The 24,988-nt window shown below is 47.5% G+C and overlaps 1 protein-coding gene across 2 annotated transcripts in view; it reads right to left on the reverse strand.

Annotated features, from left to right (window-relative positions):
• Positions 1-1,024: 1,024 nt before the first annotated feature.
• Erg (ETS transcription factor ERG) overlaps positions 1,025-24,988 on the reverse strand; it is an 85,932-nt gene continuing 61,968 nt past the window's right edge. Inside the window, exons 4-10 of one of the 2 annotated variants that reach the window (XM_042687331.1) lie at positions 17,406-17,609; positions 16,499-16,579; positions 14,618-14,689; positions 8,801-8,869; positions 7,854-7,910; positions 7,426-7,473; positions 1,025-1,842 (exon numbers count right to left, since the gene is read on the reverse strand). In XM_042687331.1, the coding sequence (XP_042543265.1) occupies positions 1,322-1,842; positions 7,426-7,473; positions 7,854-7,910; positions 8,801-8,869; positions 14,618-14,689; positions 16,499-16,579; positions 17,406-17,609 (1,052 nt within the window). In that variant the 3' untranslated portion in view covers positions 1,025-1,321. The remainder of the gene's footprint in view (positions 1,843-7,425; positions 7,474-7,853; positions 7,911-8,800; positions 8,870-14,617; positions 14,690-16,498; positions 16,580-17,405; positions 17,610-24,988) is intronic. The other variant, XM_042687332.1, reaches the window with a different exon arrangement.

The raw sequence follows: 24,988 nt of genomic DNA on the forward strand, positions 1-24,988 counted from the left end.
TTGTAAACATTAAGCATTACAGAGTTAAAATTCAAGGCCACATTAGATCATGGATTGTCTCTTTTTGTGTGGTGTGTCTTTGGCTGGCCGAGATCAACTCGTAGTGTATAAATGCATAAGTTATATAATAATTATATAAAAAAGGAAAAAATAAACAAGAACAAACCATTGACTTGAACACTTCATTCTGACAAACGCACAGCGTTTGCGACTCGAAGAGGAAAACTGGAGCCTGCCTACCCACAATGCCTGTGTAGATCTGTGATGATGGTGGCCACTGGGCCCCCTTTTACCTGACCTGGTGGAGGGAACACCCCCCTCCCCCCGCCAGTGCTGAGGTCCTGAACGTTTCTTTTAAATATCAGACAATTCCAGTTAAAGTTTTCTTTGACAATCAAAGAAAGAGATGTGTATTTGGGGTTCTGAATTCTACTCCCTCCCTCTGTCCATGAGGCGTGCAGCGTCCACCCTCCTAACTCTGCCCTTACAACATGTCCGAAATCCAGACTTCACTGCTCAGGAAGTTTCTTCCCCAGCCCTTGCCTCCTCCTCTTCCTCGGTGCCCTCTCCTTCTTCCTCCATCCCTTCATCCACACTCACACTCACTCTGTCCACATCCCCAGCCCACCGTTTGGCTTGTCCTCCTGTAATACTGTCTAGGAGATGGAAACTTTGGGCTGTCTTCACAGTGTGAGACAGCGAGGCGCCTTCCATCAACTGCGAGGTGTCTGACTGAACCAAAACATCAACCCAAGATGTTCCGTGGCGAACATCTGTTAAGGTGCCCTAGTTGCTCGGTCTATCTTTCTGTCTCTCTCTCTCTCTCTCCCTCTTTCATTCCCTCCCTTTCTTCCATCCTGTTGTTCGACTTTGGTTTTGATATGTTTCTATCATAAAGTACAGGTAGTTTTCCTTGGGTATATTAGGCCAAGACTGTGTCACATCTATTGCTTTTGTTGAAGCCCAATTTGTAGGAGCAGGGTCCCGAACTCTACTGTTTATACACTACTTAAGGCTACTTTTCTTTTTGGCACTTGTCCTTATGACTTCATGCTTCTACATACAATGTCTTTGACAAGATTGGGCCGCAGATCGTCTGTCCAGATAGATGGCATCTTGAGAAGCCTTTTTCTTTCCTGTAGTAATTCGTAAGTCACTGTCCCCCTCTGTAAGTCTTTGGGTCTCTCCCTGGCTTCCTTCCCCAGCCCCAGACAAGCTTTTGTTCATTTCTCTTGAGGCACTTTAGATTCGTGGTCTCTGGTCGAGTTCGTGGCAATGTATGGGTGACTGCAGGTTGTTGGGCTAGGCCTCCGGAGGGCCGTTAGTAGTAAGAGCCCAGATGAGAGGGCATATGGCTGGCTGGGAGCCTAGTGTTTGGGTAGATGCCACCCGTGGGTGAATTCCAGTATGGGTTCGGGGCAGCAAAGAAGCTGGAGGAGGTGACGGGGAGTGCGGGGGGGTGGGGAGCCACGAAGTTCATCTTCTGCGGGTGGGCGTGGTAGGAGCCCATGTACGGGAGGTCGGAGGGGTACTTGTACAGAGACGATTCCGGGGGGTGCGGCTGGAGCGCCTGGGCGATGCCGTGGAAGTCAAACTTGTAGGCGTAGCGCTTCCCGTGCACCTTGGTCATGATGTTCTTGTCGTAGTAGTAGCGCAGGGCGCGGCTGAGTTTATCGTAGTTCATGTTGGGCTTGCTCTTGCGCTCGCCCCAGCGCCGGGCCACCTCGTCGGGGTCGGTCATCTTGAACTCCCCGTTGGTGCCTTCCCAGGTGATGCAGTTGGAGTTGGAGCTGTCAGACAGGAGCTCCAGGAGAAACTGCCACAGCTGGATCTGGCCGCTCCCTGGAGAGAAGGCGGGGGACAGAGAGCACTGTGAGCACCGTGAGCACAGAACAGAAGCACAGGGAGCAGCAGCGTGAGCGGCGTGAGCACCGCGGGCACAGGCTGAGTGACGCCCTTTCTCAAGGCAGCAGTGGCCGCTCCCGGTTCACTGCCAGATTCCAGGGGCCAGGCTGCCCCTCGTCACCCAGCTGCCCGGGTACTACTGCCCTTGGCTGGACAGGTGTTACGTGGACGCTGCCTGGGGCTCCCTGTGGGAGCTACTCGAAGGTAGCGTTTGGAAGTCTGGAAGCTTCCCTAGTTTTCCCCCTGCCCTGAACTACTTCCTCATGCCTGCCTTCCCAGAAAGATCACTTGAAGGAAGCACTCACGCAAGTCCTCTGGTTCAGCATCTAGGAGATGCGACCGGAGGCAATGGTCAGCTAACAGAGCCACGTTCTCCATGGCGAAGGGGCCATGGTCTGCTGCTTCTGTTTATGACTTCAAACAACAGCCAGGCCAGGATGGTGTTTTTGGGGGGACAAAGTGCTCGTGTTTCCTACAGAATGAGGCAGGAACACCCGGGGTGGGCATGGCAAGAGTGACTTAATACCATTTAGATTGGCGAGGGTGAGCAAAGCCATGAAACGTCTGATGTAGGAAATGAGTATCTGAAAGTGTGTGGAAAATAACAGAGGGTGGAAGTCAGGGCTGTTCTTTCCGACATAACCTTTTGTTGGCGCTCAGAGAATAATTTGGCCCAAACTTTTCCTAACAGAAGCAACCCATTCAAAATGAGGAAGCTCAGAAAGAAACAGGCTCCATTGCGAATCAGATCACCATTTCTGGTCTTGAGGCAAAGGACTCCATGGGGTCCCTGTGTCACCCCTGCGCCCCAAGGCCTGTTTCCAAAGGAGACCCCAACAAGAAGCCATGTCTGAGCTAGAATGTTCCTCAGTCCCACCAGACCATAGAGAGAGCTTTCTCTCTCTCTCTCCTTTCCCTCCCACCCTGCCTCCCAATTCCCTCCTCCTTTCCTCTCTCCCTCCCTCCCTCCCTCCCTCCCTCCCTCCCTCCCTTCCTTCCTTCCTTCCTTCCTTCCTTCCTTCCTTCCTTCCTTCCTTCCTTCCTCCATTCTCTATTTGTTCAAGAAAAGCCTATGCATTTCCTTCAGCCACCATGCCACCTTGCTTTTGGTTGACTTACAGCTCCCTGAAGAACACAGTGTGGAGAGAATACTGGTAATATGGAAGACTAGAAGTTAAGCCATGTGGTCCTAGTTTTGGAAAGTTTACAAGGGCTAAATGGCAAGTCTGTCTATCCTAAACTCCACTAGAGTACTGCCTTGAGCTTGATAGCAAAATAGATGACCTTTTAAGCATATCAATCAATGTGAATAAGATGATTAGAGTCACTTCTAGGGGAAGTGATGTAATGTAAAATTCAATTATAAGTCTGCTCTCTGTTGGTCAGTCCCACTAGATCCCTGTAAATTGTCCGAGTCATAAACCCTTGTTTCCAGGATGGAAGGGGATGTTTGTGAATTCACCCATACACCAGCCTCATGAGAAAGGTCAGCCGGGTCCCAGTATGTTCTGGAAAAGGATCGTTTTCAGTCTAGCAACACATTTGAAATAGATTAACAGCTTGTAGCTTATCGTGATGGAAGCCTTAGCTTTGGTGGAACCCTGTATAGGAACTGTTCTCAATCAAGTTCCGCTGCCCCCAACACCGTGCTAATATACACTTAGGAATACAAAGAGTGACACAACGGCACCATATGGTTTTTGTATATATGTTGTAACTAAAGAATTAAAACTGGAGAAAAAGATTCCATAGATGACCCGGGAATACGGAGAAACGTGGGCTTTTTTTTTTTTTAACTTCACAGTCTAACATCTGCTTCGCTGTAAACATATACAGTTGTTTGAAAATAAATATTCAGTGTCAACTTCCTCTCATGCAGAGAGCAATTCCACAGTTCCTGTGTGGATGCACAGACCCGCCCAAGCAGCCAGGATCAAGCCTGGAAGTCTGCACCCACACTGGGGCTGGCTTCCTAGGGACCTGCTCCTCACCCAGCTCCCCTGTAAATGCGGGGAGGGGGACCAGCAGAGGAGAAAGCCGTCTCCTACTCTCTTGCTTCGATGTGAAAGACTTAAAGTCACAACCCCAAACTCACAGCTCACAGGAGAGAGGAGCTGATTCCATCCCAGGAAGTGACAAGTTTGTAAACAAATTCACCAGCTCCCCAAACTGCGGCCAACGCTGAGGCTACAAATGCAGTCATTCAGCGACTGCTTGGCTAACCTGTTCTAAAAAGTAATGTTCGCTGCGGAATTCGGTGTTCACGACCGAGTCTCCTGTGTAGGCAGTACATACGGCCACCTTCTCACACAGTCATGATGAGAAATCATCATCCATAGCAAATGAAGCCAGTTATTCTTGGCCACAAAATTCAAGTGATTTATTGAGCTCTTACTTTACTTCCCAAACAGTCACATTCAATATGTGGTGAGATTCATGTTAGAATACAGAATAGGATTCTAATATAGAACAGGATTCTAAGGGATTCTAGAGGATTTAAGAAATCTTAAAGGGGGCTTGGCTAACTTCTGACCCACCCAGAGAAACTCGGTAAGCAAAGGTAGCCGGCACTGCCCTCTCACCGAGCGCAAGGGTGTGGCTGATGCTTTGGAACAGACCGATGACGTCAGAATTAAGGGATGATTTTTCTCAGCAGGAGAAAAGGTACCCCAAAGGCACGTCACGGGAGTGTTTGGGGTGGGGATGCTGAAGTGCTTACTGTTGGTAAACCCAGGGCGCTCCTAGGATGTGACAAGAGCTGTCCATTTAAGATGATGAAGGAGATTTCTTCGTAGGAAGAGCAAACAGAAATGTGTAATTGAGGCAGAACGAACAGGTCAGAGAATACAAGAAAGAAGTTTGATGGAAAAGGAGCACCTGCCCTGGTGCAAGCGGAGGACCGTCAGGAAAAGGAGGTGCAGGGACAGGGGTCTCCTTCCTTGTCATCTCCCCCTTGCAACCACTGGGCCGCAAACCAAAGGTTCCTGCTGCCGGCTGCCCAGGACCCGGTGAATGGCACCAATGGTACGACATGCGTACTCTGCTCGGGATGCCAGGGTTGTGGCCTGCCATGCCCAGACACTGTTGGGGGCCTTCACAGGGCACCAGGAGGGCCCGCTGTGCCCGCCTTGCTGACGGCCAGTAGCTTTCCTCTGGTCCCACATCTCCAAACAAGCCACGCAGGAGCCCTGCACTCAAACACCCGCCACGTGGCAGACAGCGTGTGTGTGTGTGTGTGTGTGTGTGTGTGTGTGTGTGTGTGTGTGTGTGTGTGTGTGTGTGAGTTAAAAGGCCCACGTGGTCTTGTTCAGTACAGCTTCTCTCCTGAGCCCTCACAGTTGCTCATTTGAGTGGAACCTCCCTTTCTTTCTGATGCTCCCCATTTCCCAAATCGTCCCTTCAAACTTAGCTGGCACACTCTGGAAACACTCCGATTTTTGGCCATGTGACTCAAGGGAAAGTTATTTAACTTCTTGGCGCCTCTGATTCCTCTTCTAGGGAATGGAGATATGAGGTATAGAGGGGACCACAGGCATGAACACGTTCTACAGGGAACATCACATGGGAGAGAGATATCAGATTATTACTCCACTGAGGCTCCCAGCTTCTCTTCTTTCTAAACTATCCTCATCCAACAGACTAGTCTTCCTGAGGGAGGACTCATCATAATCACAAAACATGGTCATTCTATTTATTAGAACGGTGATGAGATAGCTGGGCACCGGTGGCTTACACCTGCAATTTTGCCTACTCAGGAGGCTGAGTCTGAGGGTCATAGTTCAAAGCCAGCCCAGGCGGGAAAGCCCAGGAGACTCTTATCTCCAATGAACCAGCTGGAAATTGGAAGTGGAGCTGTAGCTTACAGTGATAGAGCACTAGTCTTGAATGAAAAAGTTCAGGGACAGCACCCAGGCCCTGACTTCAAGCCTCATGATGAACAACAACAAAAAGAATGGCTATGAGACAGTTTGCAAATGGCAGCTCTGGGAGACTTGGCCACCAGTCAGATGCCATATAAAGGAGAAGAGCTGGGGCTCTGTGGACTACAGAGCATTACAACTACCCAAGGAGGTGGCTACTCCTCAGGGCCAAGGCTGAGACCCCTCAGCCATGCACATCCCCAACGAATAAATGCTGTGTACCTATTCTCTGCCTGGATTAATGGAGTGAAAGAGAAAACAATTCTCTCTCCTTGTTCTGCAGCTGAAAACCTATTTCTTGAATTAATTATCATACCAACTTCTTGTGTCAAAGACAAAGTCACTCAGCAAGGATTTTTCGTGTTCTCGAAGTATGGTTCCTTTTGTGGGGATGTCTGCAGACTGAATCTGACGGGGGGGGGGGGGGGGGGGGGTTGGGCTCCCTGGTTTGGCCTGATGTGAAGAACGCACACATTCCAGCTTGTACTGGCAATGTGACTGTGGCATCTTGGTCCGGTACCTGCAGCATATGCTCAGCATGTCTGCAGGAGGCCCAGCACGCCTGCTTCTGATTTGAATACAAATAGGACAGTTCGGTTGGCACAGCCACGTAAGGACAGGTGAGGGCTGGCCCCTGGTCAGGAATGGGCTACGAACAGACCAATGAAGACCCTGTGCTTTCTCCCAGCATCTCAATTCAAACACAGACTGTCAAAGATGGGCCTAATGTGAAGTCTTAAGATTGCTATGATTCTCCTTTCCAAAAGAATGTGTCCCCCTGGGACTCCTGTGTTGAAGGTCTGACCTGATCAGGGTCTTTACAGAAGTCACAGGCTGAAGCCTGGTGCTGGTGGCTCATGCCTGGCATCCTAGTTACTCAGGACACTGAGATGCTGAGGATCATAGTTCAAAGCCAGCCCTGGGGAAGGAAAATCCATGAGACACTTATCTCTAATTTACCACTGGAAAAGCTGGAAGTAGAGCTGTGGTTCAAGTGATAGAGCACTAGTCTTGAGCTTAGGGAAAGTGCCCAGACCCTGAGTTCAAACCTCAGGACAAGGAGGAGGAGGAGGAGAAGGAGGAGGAGGAGGAGGAGGAGGAAGAGGAGGAGGAAGTGGGCTGGGCCCTATTCTGATGTGATTGGTGTCCTTACAGACAGAGGATATACATACACAGAGAAGTGATGGAAGGGGACCTAAGGAGACGCCAGTCATCTGCAAGTGGAAGGGGGGGGCTGAGAAGGGACCCATCCCTCCCCCATCAGGACCACTGCCATGACGCCCTGACTCAGACTTCCAGCTGTGAGCATGATCTGTCTCATGGCACCCAGTCCCCAGGGCTTCCTGTCGGCAGCCCTGGAAAGTTTTCACTCCACAAGGAGGCTACACATGCTCTTTGTTGAAGCTAAAATCTTAAAGGATAATCGGATCCTCTCCTTTTTTGTTTGTTGTTACTATTAGTATCTTTTGACTAGGACAACCCAGTGAGACCTACAAGTAAATAAAATTGTTCCCTTGAAGGATGTGTGTACCAGGACAAAATGGTCTTTCCAAACACAAATGGCTGCAGTGTGAACACAGGCTCGCTAGCACGGCCTTACCTGGGTTCGCAAGGCGGCTACTGGTCGGTCCCAGAATCTGGTAAGGATCTGCAAGCAGAAAGGAGAGAAGTCAAACTCCGAGGACAGCGTTTGGGCTCAGCATGAGGTGACTTCAGATTCCTTAGCTGGAAACATCCCCCCCCACCCCCCAGCCCAGAACCACCGCTCTGCCTTCCTGGTGGCATAGAACCACAAGGTGGAGAGTTCTGCTCAAAGCCTCCAGCTCAACCGAGGATATCAACAGGGCAGCCTGGGACCACACCGGACACACGGTCCAGAAGCGTTTTAGTGCAGACTAATAGGTTGGTCCATCTTTAACACAGAGATTGTTATAAAGAAGAAAAACGTAACGCGCTCAGTTCATCTTGGAAATTCCCCCACGGCCTCGTCTTCTCTTACGACTGTCCATGCTGGTCACTGAGACCTACCTAGCTGGGGACGCTGGTCTTCCGTTTTGGGCACTGCGGAAGGAGATGGCTGAGCAGCTGAAAATCCAAAAGCAATAAGACAGTTAGCTGTAACTTCCATCTGACCACCGGCCTTCGCTGCTGCTGAGGACACACTGATCATTCCACACAGGATTTTGATTGTTCATGTAAGAGTCTCACACTTACAACAGAAGCACCTGAGAGGAAGGGAAATTGTCCCCTTCTAATGAATTCAAATCTAAATACTATAGCAAAAAGGAGTATGTATCCCATTATTTTTAAAGAAAATATACTCCACAACTTCTAAAAATAATTTTTTAAGAATTTGAGATGGCTTATGAAACAGAGTAAAATGAACCACGGTATAAAATAAATAAAGGAAAATAAGACATAACCAAATAAAGCAAAGCCCAAATTAAGGGACTCATTAATCATTTATTCTATACACAAGCATCCCAGGAAATGTGTTCATCTGTGGGGAACCTCACATATTCATTCCTCAGGGGGATTTGAACTCAGGGCCCTGCACCTGCTTGTGGACACTCCGCCACTTGAGCCACATCTCCTAGTTATTTTCAAGGTAGGGTCTCACTTTATATCTGGACTGGGTGGGGCTCCTCCTGCTCACCATTCCCAGTGTCATGGGGAGGAAGGTGGCTCTTGCTACTGCACCTGACTGTTACACTGCATGTATAGCAGGGATGATGGGCGCACACCACCTTGCCCAGTCACTTGGTTGTTTTGAGATGGAGTCTCAAAACTTCTCTTTTGCCCGGGCTAGCCTCTAAGCACAATCCCCTGGTCCCTGCCTCTCAACAAGTCCTCTCTGTTATGAAAGTGGGTACAATCAGTGGTGTTTCGCTGACAGTGGGACAAACTTTTCACGTTTTTTTTTCCTCCATCCCCTCCTCTGTGGGGCACCCAGATCCGTGGCTCTGATTCAGTACCTTTGGACTGAGGGGTGGGGTGACCTTGGGTGGTCCAGGCCGATCTCCTGGGAGGCTCATAAGGTAAATCTGAAAAGACAAATGAATTGACTAAAAACAAAAAAAACAATGATGTAGTTTTTCTAATAGATGTTTGTATTTTTTTTTTAAATTGTTGTTTAGGAGATGAATATTTGATATGAGGGAAGAAATATTCAGACCATCAACTCACTCCCTTTGAATTCCAGTTATAGATTACAATCTGGCATATTTGGTTGATGTAAAATTCTCCCATTTTTCTAGGTTTTATTTTATAAGGTCTGATTTGGTATGTTTAGTTGTTATAGATGTCTCTCTTTCTGACTTAGGGCAGTGTCTCAAGTGGTAGGAGATTGATCTAGCAAGCACAAGGACCTGAGTTCAAGCTACAAAAACCAATACATAAACAACTCTCTCTTCTGTTAATCTAAAAACTCCATGACCAGAATGTTCCAGAGTTTGCTCTTGTAAACATAACCCTACAGCTACAAGTTAAAACCATATTAAAAATATATTTTAGAATGAACTTAGCCAGGGACTAGTCTGAACCTACCCCTTTATCATCTTCATGAATCAGAAAACAAACCATCCAAAACAGACTCTGCAACTCGGACTTGCCAGCCAGGTTCTGAATAAGGTCCGTTCCAAACCCACCCGCTGTCATCCAGGCTCCTGTCCTCTCTCTCCCTGGGAAATGAATGCTGCTTTCTTCTCCTCTTATTTGTGGGTTCCCACCCTTGGTTTCCCCTCATTTTCCCTTTATAAGCTCATCCATTTATATTGTCGGTCTTAACTGCCCCACTTATTTTTCTAGGCAAACATTTAGAACTTTTTCTGAAATGAATCACATGAAATAAATCCCACGCAGCTCTGGAACAATGACCTTCGGGGTCATCTTCTGATCTATTAATTACATGGTACGCTTCTCCGTGAGCCTCCCTCACACTTTGCATAGGGAAACTTCAGTAATGTGCTTCTACATGGAAGTCTCAGTCCCATTCATGGTGATCACAGCTCTGCGTGAGTTCCAGACTCTTTCAAAATTATGTGCCAGGAATATATGCCTGTTCTTATTATCATGCACAGGGAAATCTCTGTTTACATGCAAGCCAAATACGTTTCAGAACCACAACTTCTTGGATCGATCGGTCTAGTTCAAAGTAAATGTCATTCAGAGCCAACTGAAAGCCAGACTCAGGTACTCTGCAGGTGCCAGATGCCAGATAGCAAGAGATACCCATGAAAATCTCACATGGAGAGCCAGGCAAAGCAATTACTTTAAAGACGCTTTGGGGGAAGTCATCTGACCTTATTTAAGATGTAGCAACTCGGTGGGACAGTCTTCAAAGATCCTGACTATGTTCTAGAATATGTGTCTCTTCCTATTTTCATATCCCAATGAGAATAGAAATGATATGCAATGTGAAATTCAACACAAGATGGCCTTAATTTATTTGGTCTGTTTGGCTGTGAGCACAGCAACTTGGGTGGTCTTTGAAATCCTACCCTCCCTGGCCTCGATAGGTTAAGAGAATTCTAGAGAATTCCAGCTCTGCCAGAGCTCCCTCTCGGCTGCCCCCCACACCCGGCTTCTAGGAGTTCTGCTTTTCTGCAGTTGGGATTACACGTGGGAATTAGATCTGCCGCTGCTATCCATTTACATCTACGTTTCAGCAAGTCTCTGGGAGCATATTCTGCATGTGGATTCTCCGCCAGTTGCTTTTTCCCCCCTGCTAAGGGGAAAAATTTTTGTTAAGCAGAATTTCAATGTGAGCATTGTCTGAAGAGAAGTAAGAATCTACGAGCCAGGCTTTTCTAACATCATCTACCCTAACTCAGGAGCAGACAGACACACAAAGGTTCCGCTTCTCACCAGGGAAAGCAGCGTGCTCCAGAAGGATGTCCTAGGTCCCCATTTCTCAAAGGGCAGTCTGTGAGCCAGCATCCTCAGCAATATTTAGGAGTTTGTTAGAAATGCAAATTTTCATCCCGCACCCAGACAGTCAGAGTCAGTTAAAATAACAAATTTGAGGTGCTGGGTCCTCTCTGAAGCTTGAGAAATCTGGCTCTAGCAATCTCCCTCTAACAATCTATGTTCTTACAGATAATGATTTCAGATGTGCCATCTAGACCATGCCCATACAGGTGTTCTACATGCCTAAGCATCCTAGAGAACTTAGACCTAAGTCTGAGTACACAAATGGAAGATTTGCCAGGATCTGTCTTGAATAGAACATATCATGGGTAAAATAGCACTGGGAAAAAAATTCAACACCCAACTCAGACTACCAAAATATTTTGAAACTCTTTCAGAAACTCTGTCCACGGATGAGTAGCCAGGTCCCACTCGCCTTTGGAAACGTCAGGACCTAAACCATACCAAATGGGAGTCTAACTGGCAGCCAAGAGTTGGAGGTGTTTGCGTGGACACTGATGATGGTGTTCATAAACACACGGCCGTGGTAGATAAGCAGGCTTTTGTTTTCCTTTATGACATTCTCTGCCAATGCTTCCTTATCAGCTACTGGTCCCGTGCAAGGGGCACCCAGCCCCTCCCGCAGGATGTGACCTTGGGAAGTGCCGCTGACCTTGGAGTTGAAGGGAGGACGGACATCCAGTCAGCCTTGGCAGCAGCTGTGTGATCTTCTAAGCAAGCCACTTTTGAGCAATTACACTCGTGGCTGTTGGAAAAGTTTGTCCCCCCCCAGTCACTCCCCTGCCTCTTTAATGAGAGCTGAGCATAGCGCTTCAAATACGAAGGCATTTTTACACTTCACTTCAACACACTCTTCAAGGTTATGCACTCATCCACTTGGCAGAAGTTCCTGTGCCTGCAAGGGCTGCTTTTTGGCGCGCACGCGGATTGTTTCATCGGTAGAAAACTATTGTAAAACTGAACTTTGTAAAGCCGATTTCCCCGGCAGCAGTTGGGTGGCAGCGGTGTGTGAGGCAGACTGAGGCAGACCAGAGTCTGGTTTAGAGGCAGATCCGGGAGCCTGGCTGGTGGTGACTGCCCCACCCCAGCACCTCTGTGGACTCCTGAAGAGCTAGGATTGGGTTGGTTATGGATTCTGGGCCAAGCTCCTCCCACCACACCTTCCCTGACACTTCAGCGAATCAGAGAATTAGAATCATATCCTGCCTGTCTGGCCCAGGAGGGTTAAGCTCCACCAAGCCTGATATGCCTCCAGCCCTCCGCCCTCCCCTGTGAAAGGATTTGGGTCTCTGTTTATTACAGCTGTGGTGTCTCCCTCCCTGGGCACTCCCCCCCCCCCCAGGGGCAGAGGAAATGAGTAAAAACTTGCTTTCTTTCTGTTCTTGGATGCTAGTGAGGAAGACTTAATTAGTAGGCCAAGAGCTGCTGACCAGAACCAATCGATAAACCCCTATGAAATGTGAGGCAGTGAGCGTCAGCACTTAAACTGATCTCTCTTGTCTGTCTACTGAACGGAGATCTTCCTAAAGCTTCTAAGATCCCATGTCAAAGATGTGGAGACAGAGGCCATTTGTTTTCCCTCTGGCTTATGTGCACAAGCCCTGTGGTTCTGCTAGAGCTAGGAGGAAGCCCCAATGTGTGGCATGTCCAGGAGTCACAGAGCACGCAGCTGTGCAGTAGCTGGTGGTGCTAAATTGTCTCATTGCACCTGGCCAGGCCAAGCTGTCCCAGATAATGGGTCCCAATAGATGACTAACACCCAAAGAACATGGCTTCAACGCAGCAGTCAAAGCTGCAGTCTCTTCTCTCTCCTTAAGGTCCCTGGATCGTGTCACACCATGCAGGTGGTCATAGGGATGGAGGAAGCGAGGGTCTGTCTAGGGACCAGCATCCTTGTGTGGGATTGGGACCGAGCTCTGCCTCATGGCCTGCTCCTCAGAGGATGCGCAGCTGGTGCAGCTGGAGGCCGTACGCTGGCTCCCAAGACTGTCCCTCTCCACTTTACCCTGAGACCTCAAGGGGGTCTACCGGCTTCAAAAGGAGTGGATTCACTGAGGGCGGAAGATGCTTACAGGGAAGATGAGAAAGGGTTTCTGCCAGTCATAACTGTCACAACTCGAGAAACAGAGGGAGACATGTAAAATAGGGACCGTGTAACCATAGACGGTCACTGAGGTGTCTGGGTGCTAATGCTGTTATATGAGGGACCCATCCACATGCTACTTCCACGCAGGGCTGGTAGTAGAAGCAGGTGTGTTTTAAATCGGGAAAATGTGGAAACCTCCTGGGAGCAAGCAAGTGAAGAGGACTGGGTGTGGGCAGAGGAGGGAAAGGCAGGGGTGGGGATATGCGCCGATCCCAACAGCTCTGGCCGACCTGGAGCCGGGGCTGCGCTGGCACAGTGCTGGACAGACATCGGCCAGCAGCGCTGGAATAAGTGAAGCATTTGGGAAGCTCAGCAGAGAAAAATGAAAGATTGACTGCGGTGTCAACTCAGCAACAGGTGACCAAGACAGGATGAACTGAGGAGAGGTACTGGGAAGCAGGGCTGGAACCTTCTACAGTTCAACGACCTCTCACGTGACAGACAGAAGCGGGGACATCAGCTCGGCCCGTTCACAGGCCTCTCAGGGACAGAGAAGCCAGTTTCCGCCCCTTGGGTTAGAGAAAAGAAAAATGGCAGCTGGAAGTTGTGGTAGCAGTGACAGGGCTGGAGGGAAGAAGCACCCCGAGAAATCTTCAGATCCCCACTTTCCAGCTTCTGGCTCCCAGCTTCCTCCTTGTTAAGAAGGAGCAGCTAAGCCTGGAGTTCTGGACCAATTCACCTGAGACTCGTGTGACTTAGACAGGTGACAGGATTCAAGGAGGGGCAGCCAGGTGGAGGAAGACCCAGCAGGGGCCAGAGAGGCCATCCTCCTGCCCAGCTGAGAGGCTGCCAGGAAGAAACCTGGCCTGCGGTGGCCATCAGGGAGGTGTAGGTGCACTGCCTGGGTCTGAAATGTCCTCTCCGAGACATCGTACCCCTGGCCGATGTCCACCTCCCCTCTGAGATGCAGCCTTCGCTTGGGAGGCTCCCTGGTCCCATCCTTGCCCTAGAAGCAGCCATCAGCTCCAGCCATTCAGCACCAACACAACTCCATGCCCATCGCTGGCTCTGGGCAGCTCCACTGCATCATCTAGAACCCCAGGCTAAATACCACAGCTTGCTCCCCACTGAGCCCCTCCACCGTGAGACCAGAGGAGCCACGCAGCAAACGAGCCAGGTGGGGTGCCACCTGGGCACCCCAGGTTTCAGAAGGTAGCTTCTTGGAGTTTGGTTCGTTCATCTTTATATTTACCGAGTCTAACATGGGCGGTGTTTGGCACTTCGGGGCACGGCATAAACATTTATTTGCGCATGAATGACACCCATGTTAATTACTTGATTGTATTACCCAGAAAGGCCTGAAGTATGACTCAACATAAATACTATTAGAGGTTTGTGCCCTGCGACCTGGCTTTCTTGTGGCAAGCTGGGAACGGGTCGTTACTGGTTCCCTTGCTTTGCGCCATTGTTGGGAGAAAGGACTGGTTGAACATCAGCCCTGCCACGAACTGAGAAGCTCTCCTTTCCCCACCTGTCCTCCAAGAGCGACTGGGGACGGCTAATGTGCTCCTAATTCAGAAGCTCCGTCACCTTTGGTGCCGTCTCTGAATGGAGCACCTGGGCTGAATTTGCTTTCTGAGCCAACAGAGACAGCAAGAACACTGGGACCCATTTCAGATCTGGGATCCGCTCTTTCATATCACAGGACTTGGGTCCTGGATCAGCAGCCTTGTGGGATGTCCCCAGGTGAAGCGGTCACGCGGGGGTGGTGGCATACCTGGCCTAGTTGTAACTCTTTGCGTAGCTTCAGGATATACTGAAGTATTTGGGAAAATAAAGGCTGCACCCCCTGCAGACAAAAGGAAAGACAAAACACGTGAGGGACTTTTGTTTTTGTTTTTTCTGTGGCTGTCAATCTCAGTTATCTGTGCCAAAGCTACCCTACCCTGGCTGACCTTCACGAAGCATCTTGGACCTCTCGGGAAACGCACAAATATACTGCTCACACACAGGGACAGGAGGTTCCCCTGGGTGTTTGTTACAGAATACTTTGCATTTTTGGTTTTACAGCTTCTTGTTGACGCTCCGTTTTCATCCAAGGGATCTTACTTTATTAAAATTTTTCTATGGTGCTTTTTTTTTTATTTGCAAACATATAAAATCCATAAAAAGTTTTAAAGAACTCTTGGAAAACAGTACCAAAGAATGACAAATATTTCGCCGAGGACTATATGGATTTTATTAAAAATGAATCCACATCTCTATTCAAATGCCTGGTTGCTTTCTCTCTCCCAATGCTTGTGTTGTCAACTGACAGGATCCGCTTCCTGCTGTCCCTTTGGACTTTGTTGTCCTGCTCTTTGATTGAGTCTATGTCTCGATGATAATAAAATTAATGCCCTTAGACCTTTCTTGAAATATCCGGGCACGTTAAAGAATTTCTCACTAAGGGAAATTATCAGAAAATATGTGTATCTCAAAGGTGTTTCTGCAGAGGGAGAAATCACCTTAGATTATTTTGTTATTTCTGGGTACAATATTATTCATAGGGTGATGCGTGAAGGAGAGTTGAAAGGGGGTGCTCCTGGCTCAAAGCGGTTTTTGATATTACGCAGAAACAATGTTGAATACAAGAGACCAAGGTAAACCAGCCAGTTAGTTGTAATCTTCACCTCCAGAGTTGGTCCTATTGTAGCTCTCTCTCCCTGAGGCCGCCCCATGGTTTGGCTCGCTCGCTTGCAAAAGATTGCATCCCCCTAGCCTTTGCACCCCTCGCCTTGGTTGCTTGTGGAGGGCCCTGCAGGCTCATGCAGAGAAGTCTGTGGCTCTCTATCTCCCCCACTCCATCAGAAGTCAAGGGGAAGTAAATATGGATACAAACCAAGAACACAGCCATTCCACAGAGTATCCACCAACCCATCACCACCTAGAAACCCCAGAGAAATGGGAGGAGGGGTTAGTGAGGACCAAGCAGTATTGTTACACTCAGCCAGGCTCAGGCATGAAACAGACCAAAATGGAAGACCCATGATCACAGATCAGAAGGGAGGCACTGGGTTAGAGACTAATTTCATATTCTCCAAAACTGCAGAAGAGTTCCTCTAGGAAAAAACTGACAAGAACAGCCACCCCCTCCCAGCACCCATGGCAGGTACTTTAAGAGTGTGCCTGTTTAAATGAAATCCCATGGCCTAAAAATAGCATCAGAAAGGGGAAAAAATTCAATCTAGCTTGTCCTGGTTGACATTCCTTTGGGAATAAAAATGGAAATAAAAACAAACCAAAAAAAATGGAGGTTGCTCAGGGCCCCTTTCTTTAGACTAGAGTTGTTTTAAGTCTCTAAAGCCATTGTATTGGGATTAACAGTAATAGCAAGAGATTGAAATCCAGCCAAGGTGAGCAAAAGTGGTAGCTAATTCTGCACGTCTTCTAGTTAAAGGAAATCCTTTGATGGACGGAGGAGGGTGGAGGAGGGGTGACAGGAAAAGCTCAGATGCTAAAAGGCTTCACTTCCTTTAGCCTAAACGACCCATCTGCCTTCTTTCCACTTCTGCCTTCTGCCTTCCGATGCTCTCACCTGTCCCGAGTTTTACCTTAAAGCATGCACCTGCAGACAGGACTCTACACTCATCCCAGGGCAGGGTGGGGCCAGCATTACCTGTGTTTCTAGCATGCATTAACCGTGGAGAGTTTTGTAAGGCTTTGTCAACATCATCAGAAGTCAAATGTGGAAGAGGAGCTACAAAACAAAACAAAAGGCAACATCCAAATGATAAAGAAGAAAGAAAAAAAAAGAAGAAGAAAGGAAAGAAAGGGAGAAAGGAAAACACCCTGACCCGACCTAACATCACAGGCTTCTGACAAACCTACATCACCGCCCTGCGTGTTAGTGTGTTAAACCCTGAACAGATAGATCATCTTTCTCAGGGAGCGTCGGTTGGGGTGCCTGGCAAAGCGATGAAGGAAATTCATCGCACCCCAGCCGGCACGTTTCCTGTTCCCCATGGCCATGCTGGACCCTTGTGAGAACTGGAGCCTTCAGCAGAATCCCTGGTTCAGGTCTCCGATCGCCAGTGTCGCTTTCCCATCCTGCCAGGTTAGCCCAGCCCTTTGAAGACAGAGTGAAAATCCTCCCTCTGTTCAAGCTTAGGTAGACAGGAAAAGGGGATGCAGGGGCTGGTTTAGCTTTCGGCACCAGTAAAGCCTGTGTTTCTCATTGTGTGGCTACGAGTCTCTTGTTCCTTTTTGTTTTAATGAGGGGCATCACAGAGACTAGGGAGTGTGGGACCAGGTGAAGCTTGCTTTCTCTACCCCTTCCCCCACCCCCCAGTGGGTCCCACATGCCCTGCAGGAGCAGCTGAGCGCTAGGGTGACTTGTGCTCTTCTTGTCGGTGCTGCCTGTGTAACCCGGCCAGGTTTGCATGGCGCCCTGTGGCATCTCAGTGTGGCATCCTCGCAGACACTGGGCAAGGTCAGGAGGATGCCGTGGACCACCTGGTCTGAAGCCATGGCAACAGGAACCATGGCAACCGGCATGACTGGGGCGGGGGAGAGGGGCGGCTTACTCTCTCTGAGGTAGTGGAGATGGGAGAGAAGGATGTCGGCGTTGTAGCTCGGGGTGAGCCTCTGGAAGTCATCCTTGGTCATCTTGCACAGCTCCTTGCCGTCAATATTCTGGAACAGCAAGACGTCTACGTCTGGAAGGCCATACTCTTTCACCGCCCACTCCAGCCACTGCCGCACGTGGTCTGTGCTCCACAGGGTAGGATCTGAAATGGAGGAAAACCCTGAGCCAACATCGCCCGTTCTTCCCCTCCTCTTCTGCAATGGCACACCAGGGTGTCTTTAGACCCCCCCGAATTCAACGCCACTTTATCCTCAGGGTGACAAGACCCTGCCTGCACCACCCACCCAGGTCGTCTGTGGAAGGGTCCGCCACCCTTGCTGGTGTCTGGTCTTGCTTTTGACAACATGGGAAGGCTATGTGGGATTCTTTCTACGGTTGTCTCAGTTTGCTTCTGTGTGGGATTTTACTTCTGTAGAAGTACTTCATAGGAATAGTTGTTTTCTTTCTGAGAGTCAATGTTCTTTCTCTGCTCTGCTTTTACTGTTTCTCCTTCCCATTCTCTTTCTCTCTCTCTCTCTCCCTTCTCTTAGATTGAGTCTCTCCCTTTTTCTCAGTGTAGCTTTGAATCACCACCTCCCACCTCTACTTCCTGCATAGCAGGGGTAACAGGAATTTTCTTCTCTTAAGGGTGGAACCAGATAATCTCAAAGTTAGGAATAAACATCCTGCCTGAAGGTCACCAGCTCCAGGATAAATGGAGAAGCGACACTTGGGAAGACTGCCTGAGAGAGAGAAGTGTGGTCTCTAGAACACTCCCTAATTTCCTTTGTGAAGCCAAAGGCTATCACAACTCACTCAACTCACTCATGTTTCCTTTAAGTAAGTCACGTGCCAGGGCCCTGGGGCCTGTCCCCAGCCAGGTCTCACCTGTGGCTAGTCAAAGTCTATTCTTAATTACTGCTGGTACCAGTATTAATCACGACAACCTTCCTGATGAACCAAATATCTCAAATACTTTTTAAAGTCTAAAAATATTATGCAAAGTGACATGAATTTTTATATATGTAAATAAATATCTATTATATACATTTTTTAAAAGTGTGCATGGTTAGATGGGAGAGATGGTTGCAGCTACTAGGAAGGCTGAGGCAGGAGATCTGTTGTTAGAAGCCAGCCTGGATAACATCATCAGACCTAGGCTCAAGTAATAACAGCAGCAACAAGAATTTCCACATCTAAACTAGCTGGCTGTAGGGGCTCAAGCCTGTAATCCTGGCTACTTGGAAGACTGAGACCAGAAGATCATAGTTTATAGTCAACCTGGGCAAAAAGGAAAAAAAAATTATAAGGCTCCCTGTCAACCAATGGTTGGATACAGTAGTACACACCTGTCCTTTCTGGCAATATGGAGAAATGCAAATAGGAGGATCACAACCCAGACCCAACCAAGGCAGATCCTACCTTGAAAATAACCAGCAACATAAAGGAACTGAAGGCAGAGCTCAGGCAGGCCAGCCCCTGCCCACTGAGCACAAGGCCCTGAGTACAAACCCCAGGACCAGACCACCAAAAATAAATAAATAATACACATTTCCTAGGAAAATAATACAGGATGTGCACCTTCATGATGCATCTTCAGGAATGTTCTCTGCAGGGTTGTTTATAAAAGCAAAACACTGGAAATACCCTAAATCTCCAGCAAAAAGAGAACCAGTGAAGTCGTGGTACGTTTAGTAATATTCTTGTAATTTTTCAGAAACTGTTACATTGCTACAATATATTTATTAGTATGAAAAGGAAAATTCCGTCTGCTGTCTCGGGGACTAGAGAGAGGAGTTTTCCTCTTTATCTTTAGTTTCTAAAGGAGAACATTTCATTTGTCCCAGGTCTGCAGGCTGGGACATCCAAAGTGAAGGCGCCAGCCTTGGGTCTGGTTAAGAACCTTCTTGCTGTGTGCCCTCCTGGCCGAATGCAGGAGGGCAAGCTCACCAGCCAGCAGGACCCGAAGCAAGGATGAAGACCACAGCGGAGACGCTCAGAGCTGCTGCTGCCAGGGAGTTGGTGGTAGTGGTGGTGGTGGTGGTTGTTTGCCAGGGAGGAATTTGAAGCAGTGGTAGTGGAGGGTTCGGAGGAAGCCCAGCCACAAGGGAGAAGGGAGGAGAGAGAAGGAAGGAGGGAGGAGGGAGGAGGGGTGAGAGGTGAGGAGGAGGATGGAGATGAAAGCTAGCATCAGGTCCGGGACGGTCTTGAGCACCTTGCTTAAAAGTTTACATTTTATAATATAGGAACTTCAGAGTCACTAGACATGACCAAGGAATCAAAAACCATCTTGCCAGGTGCCAATGGCTCACATCTATAATCCTAGCTACTCAGGAGGCTGAGATCTGAAGAAGATTAAGATTCCAGGCTTGCCTGGGCAAATAAATCTAAGAGATTCTTATTTTCATTTAACCCAGAAGAAGTCGGAAGTGGAGGTATGGCTCAAGTGATGGAGCATCCACCTTCAGTTAAAATGCTAAGGGAGAGTGCAAGCCATGGGTTCAAGCCCCAGTACCTCCCCTACCCACCAATACACACATAAATATGTCTTAAATAACACCAAGCACAGAAAACTCAATAAAAAAAAACAAAACAGAAAGCCTTCTGGGAGGTCAGAATGCACATATTTGGCTTCCGATTCTACCATTTATTGGCCATACAGGCTCATTTCTCAGATTAGCTTTGTTTATTTTTTGTGGGTAATTAAAGGGACTGCAGGGAGTCACAGAGCCCTGGGATAACGTATGCGGGAGCATTGCCAGCAGTAACGCTGAAGAAAACTAAGGTGTCAGTGCTATGCACGTTGTGTTACAATCTCTGCTGAAATGAATTTAGTCACCAAGATCACCTCCCTGTAAGCACAAAGGGCAGAAGATGCATCACTGCTTTACAGAGTCTTTCATGTGCCTCAAAGGATTCACAGACTCACCAAGGGTGAGCTGTGTGTTCAACCCTCTCATCCCGTTGTGGAAACATTTGTGTCTTTGCCTCTATGTTTTGTGGACAACAAAATGGTAACGCCCAGTGGTCCAGAAGGAGAGGAGACCCTCTTATTAGTATTTTGGGTTAAGGTCCAAGGCATGGTGGATATCCAGGAGCTTTATGAATTCTCTTTGGTTGACTGGAATTTTTAAAAAGAAATCAAAGCACATCATCGAACAGAGCTCTAGAGTTGCACTTGTAAACTGATTTAGCCACACAGGGGTTTAGAATGAGGGCCTTGTGCTCCCTACCCACTTCAGCCATGATCTCAGCCTCTTTTTATTCTTTACTTGTTTTTCAGACAGAGTCTCTCACTTTTGCTCAGGCTAGCAGTGGACTTTGATCCTCCTTCCTATACCTTTCCAGGCTGGAATTACCAGCATCAACCACCACACCCAGCCCCAAAGGTACACATTTTTACACTCTATGGGTGGGGTGGGAGAGAGGGTTCAAGCAGCAAGTGGGAAGGGGGTTAAAAGATATTTTATATTTCCATGAGTCAGGACTGTGACATGGTTGGCTCCCACTGCTGCCAGGAAAATATTAAGTAGATATTGAAATCCGGCAGAGGGGCACGGCTGTGCCAAGCAGCCTGCGCCTTCTCGAACCACAGGCCCTCACACAGGGCCCCCTCCAACTGCAGAAGCCCCGCCAGAGAGAGGAACGGGAACAAGATAAAACAAGAGTCAGAGGGGTGAGAAGGTGAGTCCTGAGTGTCACTGTTCTTGAGTGATAGTAATGTGCATTGCGCCTTCCCGAGAGAAAAGTCACCCTAAGTTATAAGACGAGCATTAAAAAATACAGTAAAACAACATAAAGACAAAGGCCCTCCTCATTCCTATCACCGACCCACAGAGGCTTTATCAAACACACTGGCTGCTCTACACCCAGCATTCTCTAAGCCTACAAAAATAAGACGTAATTTCAGTCCCCTAATGACAGAACTCAGGGTTTCAAAGCAGGCCCCACAGGAAGGGCTGGCTAGGACTTTGCCAAATCTTCACCCCACAAATTGAAATGTAACTCCAAAGAAAAAGCTGACTTCAAAGCTGTTCCAAAACCTTTCGAAGTTTTAATGGATAGGTGGTGCTCATTGGCTGTCTTGGTTCTGTTTTATTGTGTTTTTGTTTTGTTTTGTCTTGTTTTTTGTTTTTGTGTGTAAATGGGTATTGGTATTGGGGCTGGAACTCAGAGCCTGAGTGTTGTCCCTTCATTTTTTTTCACTCAAGGCTGACTTTCTACCACTTGAGCTGCAGGTCCACTTCCAACTTTCTGGTGGCTAGCTGGAATAAGTCTCATAAACTTTCCTGCCCTGGCTGGCTTTGAACTGCAATCTTCAGATCTCAGCATCATAAGTAGCTACCATTATAAGTACTGTTTTGTTTTTGTCTTCTAATTTTTTTGGCACTTAGAAGAAGGAATGAGATCTATAGGCATTGATATTTTAAATGCTGGATTTGTTACTTTGGAGAGGGGTATAGTCCATGATCAATGTTTGTAAATGTCCCTTGTGTGCTTAAAACAATGGGAGTATTTCCTAATTGTTAGATTCGGAGTTCTAGAAAATAACCATACCACCAAAACCTGTTAATGCTGTTGATGTACTTATTACTGAGAAAGGAAAATCAAAAATTCCCACTAAAACTGACCTGTTTGTGTCCTTTTGAAGTTGTCTGTGTTGTTCCAAGACTGTATCATTAGGTGTATTTAAGTCTTTCATCGTTATCCATTTTTCATGAATTTAGCCTTTGTCCTTTTGTGATATCCTTGTTTACTCTTGTAATGTTTCCTGCATGAAAACTCTGTTTTGCATACTTATTTTTATTTCTGTCAGCTTTATTCAGTTAGATTTTTTAAGATGGTTCATTCCACAGTTAGTTGTTTATCTTTTTTGTGAGATGTTTTTTGTCAACAGTATACAACTGATTTGGGTTGATTATTTTAGTCTGTCACTTATGCAGCAGATTTGTTCCATTCATATTATTGTTCCTGGTCTGATGCCAACCTCCTTGTTGTGTATTTCCTGTGGCCACTTTTCTCTGCCTGCTTTTCTTTGGCATTTCTTTCCATCTGAATTGATTTCATTTTTTATTCAGTCCCTCTTTTTCCCAGTTAGTTACAACGTTTACTATCTGCATCTTTTCCATCCTCTTATTTCTTCCTTCTTGTTTCTATTCTCACTCTTCACTCATTAATCTTTAAATGAAATCTAGCTTAATCGGTAAATGTATCCTTTTTCCAAGAAACACTATGAGTGTATGAAGCTTCGCTTCTAGTTGTCCCCCTTGACTCTTACATGATACAATGTCTAAAGCTTCCATTCTACATTATTTTTGATTCCCCATTAGGCAGCTGTGCTGTCATTTTGCAGCCATTTTTCTTTTGTGCGATCCTCACCGTAACCAACTTCATTGCTCTGGTTTCCTACTTACAACTCACTTCCTTCTAGGACACATTTTTTCCCCTTGTTTATTAAGTCTTGTGTCATTTCCAAAGTGAGGGTCAGTTAAACAACCAACTTCTGCCTTTGTTGAACATACCATTTTTTATGCTCAAGTCACGCAATTCATTGGAATTCTCGCTGTTTCTTTGTATTCTGACGATCCTCTCTTCTTCATTTATAAGTATTGCTCTAAAGGACCTGCTGACTTCCAAGTGGGTTATAAGAGTTTAAAAAAAAGTTAAGAATCACTAAAAGCTGGTGAATAATAGAGGGTGATGAGAAAAGCAAGAGTAAATGACGGGTCACCGGATTCAAGCACCGCGGGATCATGGAGAGCTACAGTCCCCTTTATTCTGAGAATTCAGATTCCCCTCTTTATGCGAAACCACAGCACCAAAGTAATGCACCAGTGCTCTGTCTGTCTGTCTGAGTGGTTCTCTAATGTAACTCAGTCTGTGCTCTTATTGGATGTCATAAGAAGCCCAGGGGTCTAGAAAGCCCAGGGGTCTTGCTGTTACAATTCTGAGAGCAATATTGCCTTCCCTATAAAAACTTGTTTTCAAATTATTTTCCCTGAACCTTCTTTTTATCTTGGATGCCAGGAAGCTCTATGCTATCACAGAAACTTAATCCAGCCTTGTGGGTACACCTGTGGTCAAAATGACCTAATTCTTTCTTCACACGCCCTTGGGTGTCCATATGTATTTTCAACAGCTTTTGCGTGCTGATCTGTATCTGATCTGTAGTTTGGGTCACATGGATGTTAGTAGCTGAATTCATAAGGCATCTCGATTCCTCTGGGAAGTGAAATGGAGTATCTCTCCCTAATGAAACAGGCGGATGCTTCAGAAAATAGAACATGAAAGAAAATAAAGTATAAAGAAAGAAATCGTAACTTGTCTCAAGAGAAGAGATTAATCTGCCAGAGGATTAATTAAGTGTCATTGTAGATCAGGTGAATCTCAAAGATATCTTGAAGAATGAGCAGAACCTGTGGGCAAGGAAGGAAGCAGGCTGTCTGGCTGCAGGGACAGCATGATGAAGACCCTGGGCTGTGGACGTGAAGGACAGGAGCACAGCCATGTGATTTGATGGACCCACAGGACAGGACACAACAGAGGAAAATGGGAGGGTGCCAAGGGACTGAGACACCAGAGCATGGCGGACATAAATGAAGCTCTTCGTGAGCCATCCTGTCTCTATGACCACCTCCCTCAGATATTCTGGAATATGGGTTTGAGTTGCTCAGTTTTGAGCTCTTAATCATGCACTGTCCAGTTGTCACTAATTCCATAGTTCCTGCAGAGGATCTGATCTACCTCTGCCAGGCCTGGTCATCTCCTAGGCGAGAGACATCTGGTAACCAATGCTCCATGGACACTTCATGGACTGAGTAGAAGGGACCCAGCTCAGAGGAGTTGCATAAGATCCAATTCAAAAAGGTTCAGCCATGAGCACTGGGAGGCAGAGAAAGCAAGACCGCAGGTCAGAGGAGGTTTTATTCCTGGCAACCGGGATATAGTAAAAGAATTCAGTGAGTGGCTGGGGAAGAAGCATGTGGAGAGATGAATGGGGGCCCCTCACAGGAGGGTGCGCACAGGGAGCTGTGTTCAGAGTGGGCTGTCTTGAAAATAAAAAGTACGCGTGCAGAAAGAAAGAGCTGTCTGGAAAGCTTGACACTTCAGTGTTCATTTTGAGGAATGAGACACTAAATGGTACTAGCTGCTCACCCCGAGATCTGGTTGCATTTGATCGGCATGATGCAACTTTTAAGAAAGGTAGATGAATTATGCCTTCCTCTTTGTGAGCCTGCTTAGTGAGCATGGCCACCAGCACACTGGCAAGAGCTCAAAAGCCACAAGAGATTCCAGAAGCTTCCAGCAAGCACAGAGGCACGCCCATCACAAGAACACTGCCCTGAGGGCAGGCATTTGTGACACTCCAAGACACTTAGGTTGTGTAGAATGTTCTACCGCCATCGTGAGATGGGCTCCCATGGTTTCTAAACATGGCTGCATTCTAGGCAGAGCGGGAAATGTGAAAGATGGAGTCCTGAGCACTACCAAGGCAAAGGTGGCTCTGGGCAAGAATCGACCAAACCAGACATAGGCCTGGTA

The sequence above is a fragment of the Dipodomys spectabilis genome, unplaced genomic scaffold, assembly GCF_019054845.1.
Source record: "Dipodomys spectabilis isolate Male_0828 unplaced genomic scaffold, ASM1905484v1 ptg000107l, whole genome shotgun sequence".
NCBI classification, from domain to species: Eukaryota; Metazoa; Chordata; class Mammalia; order Rodentia; family Heteromyidae; genus Dipodomys; species Dipodomys spectabilis.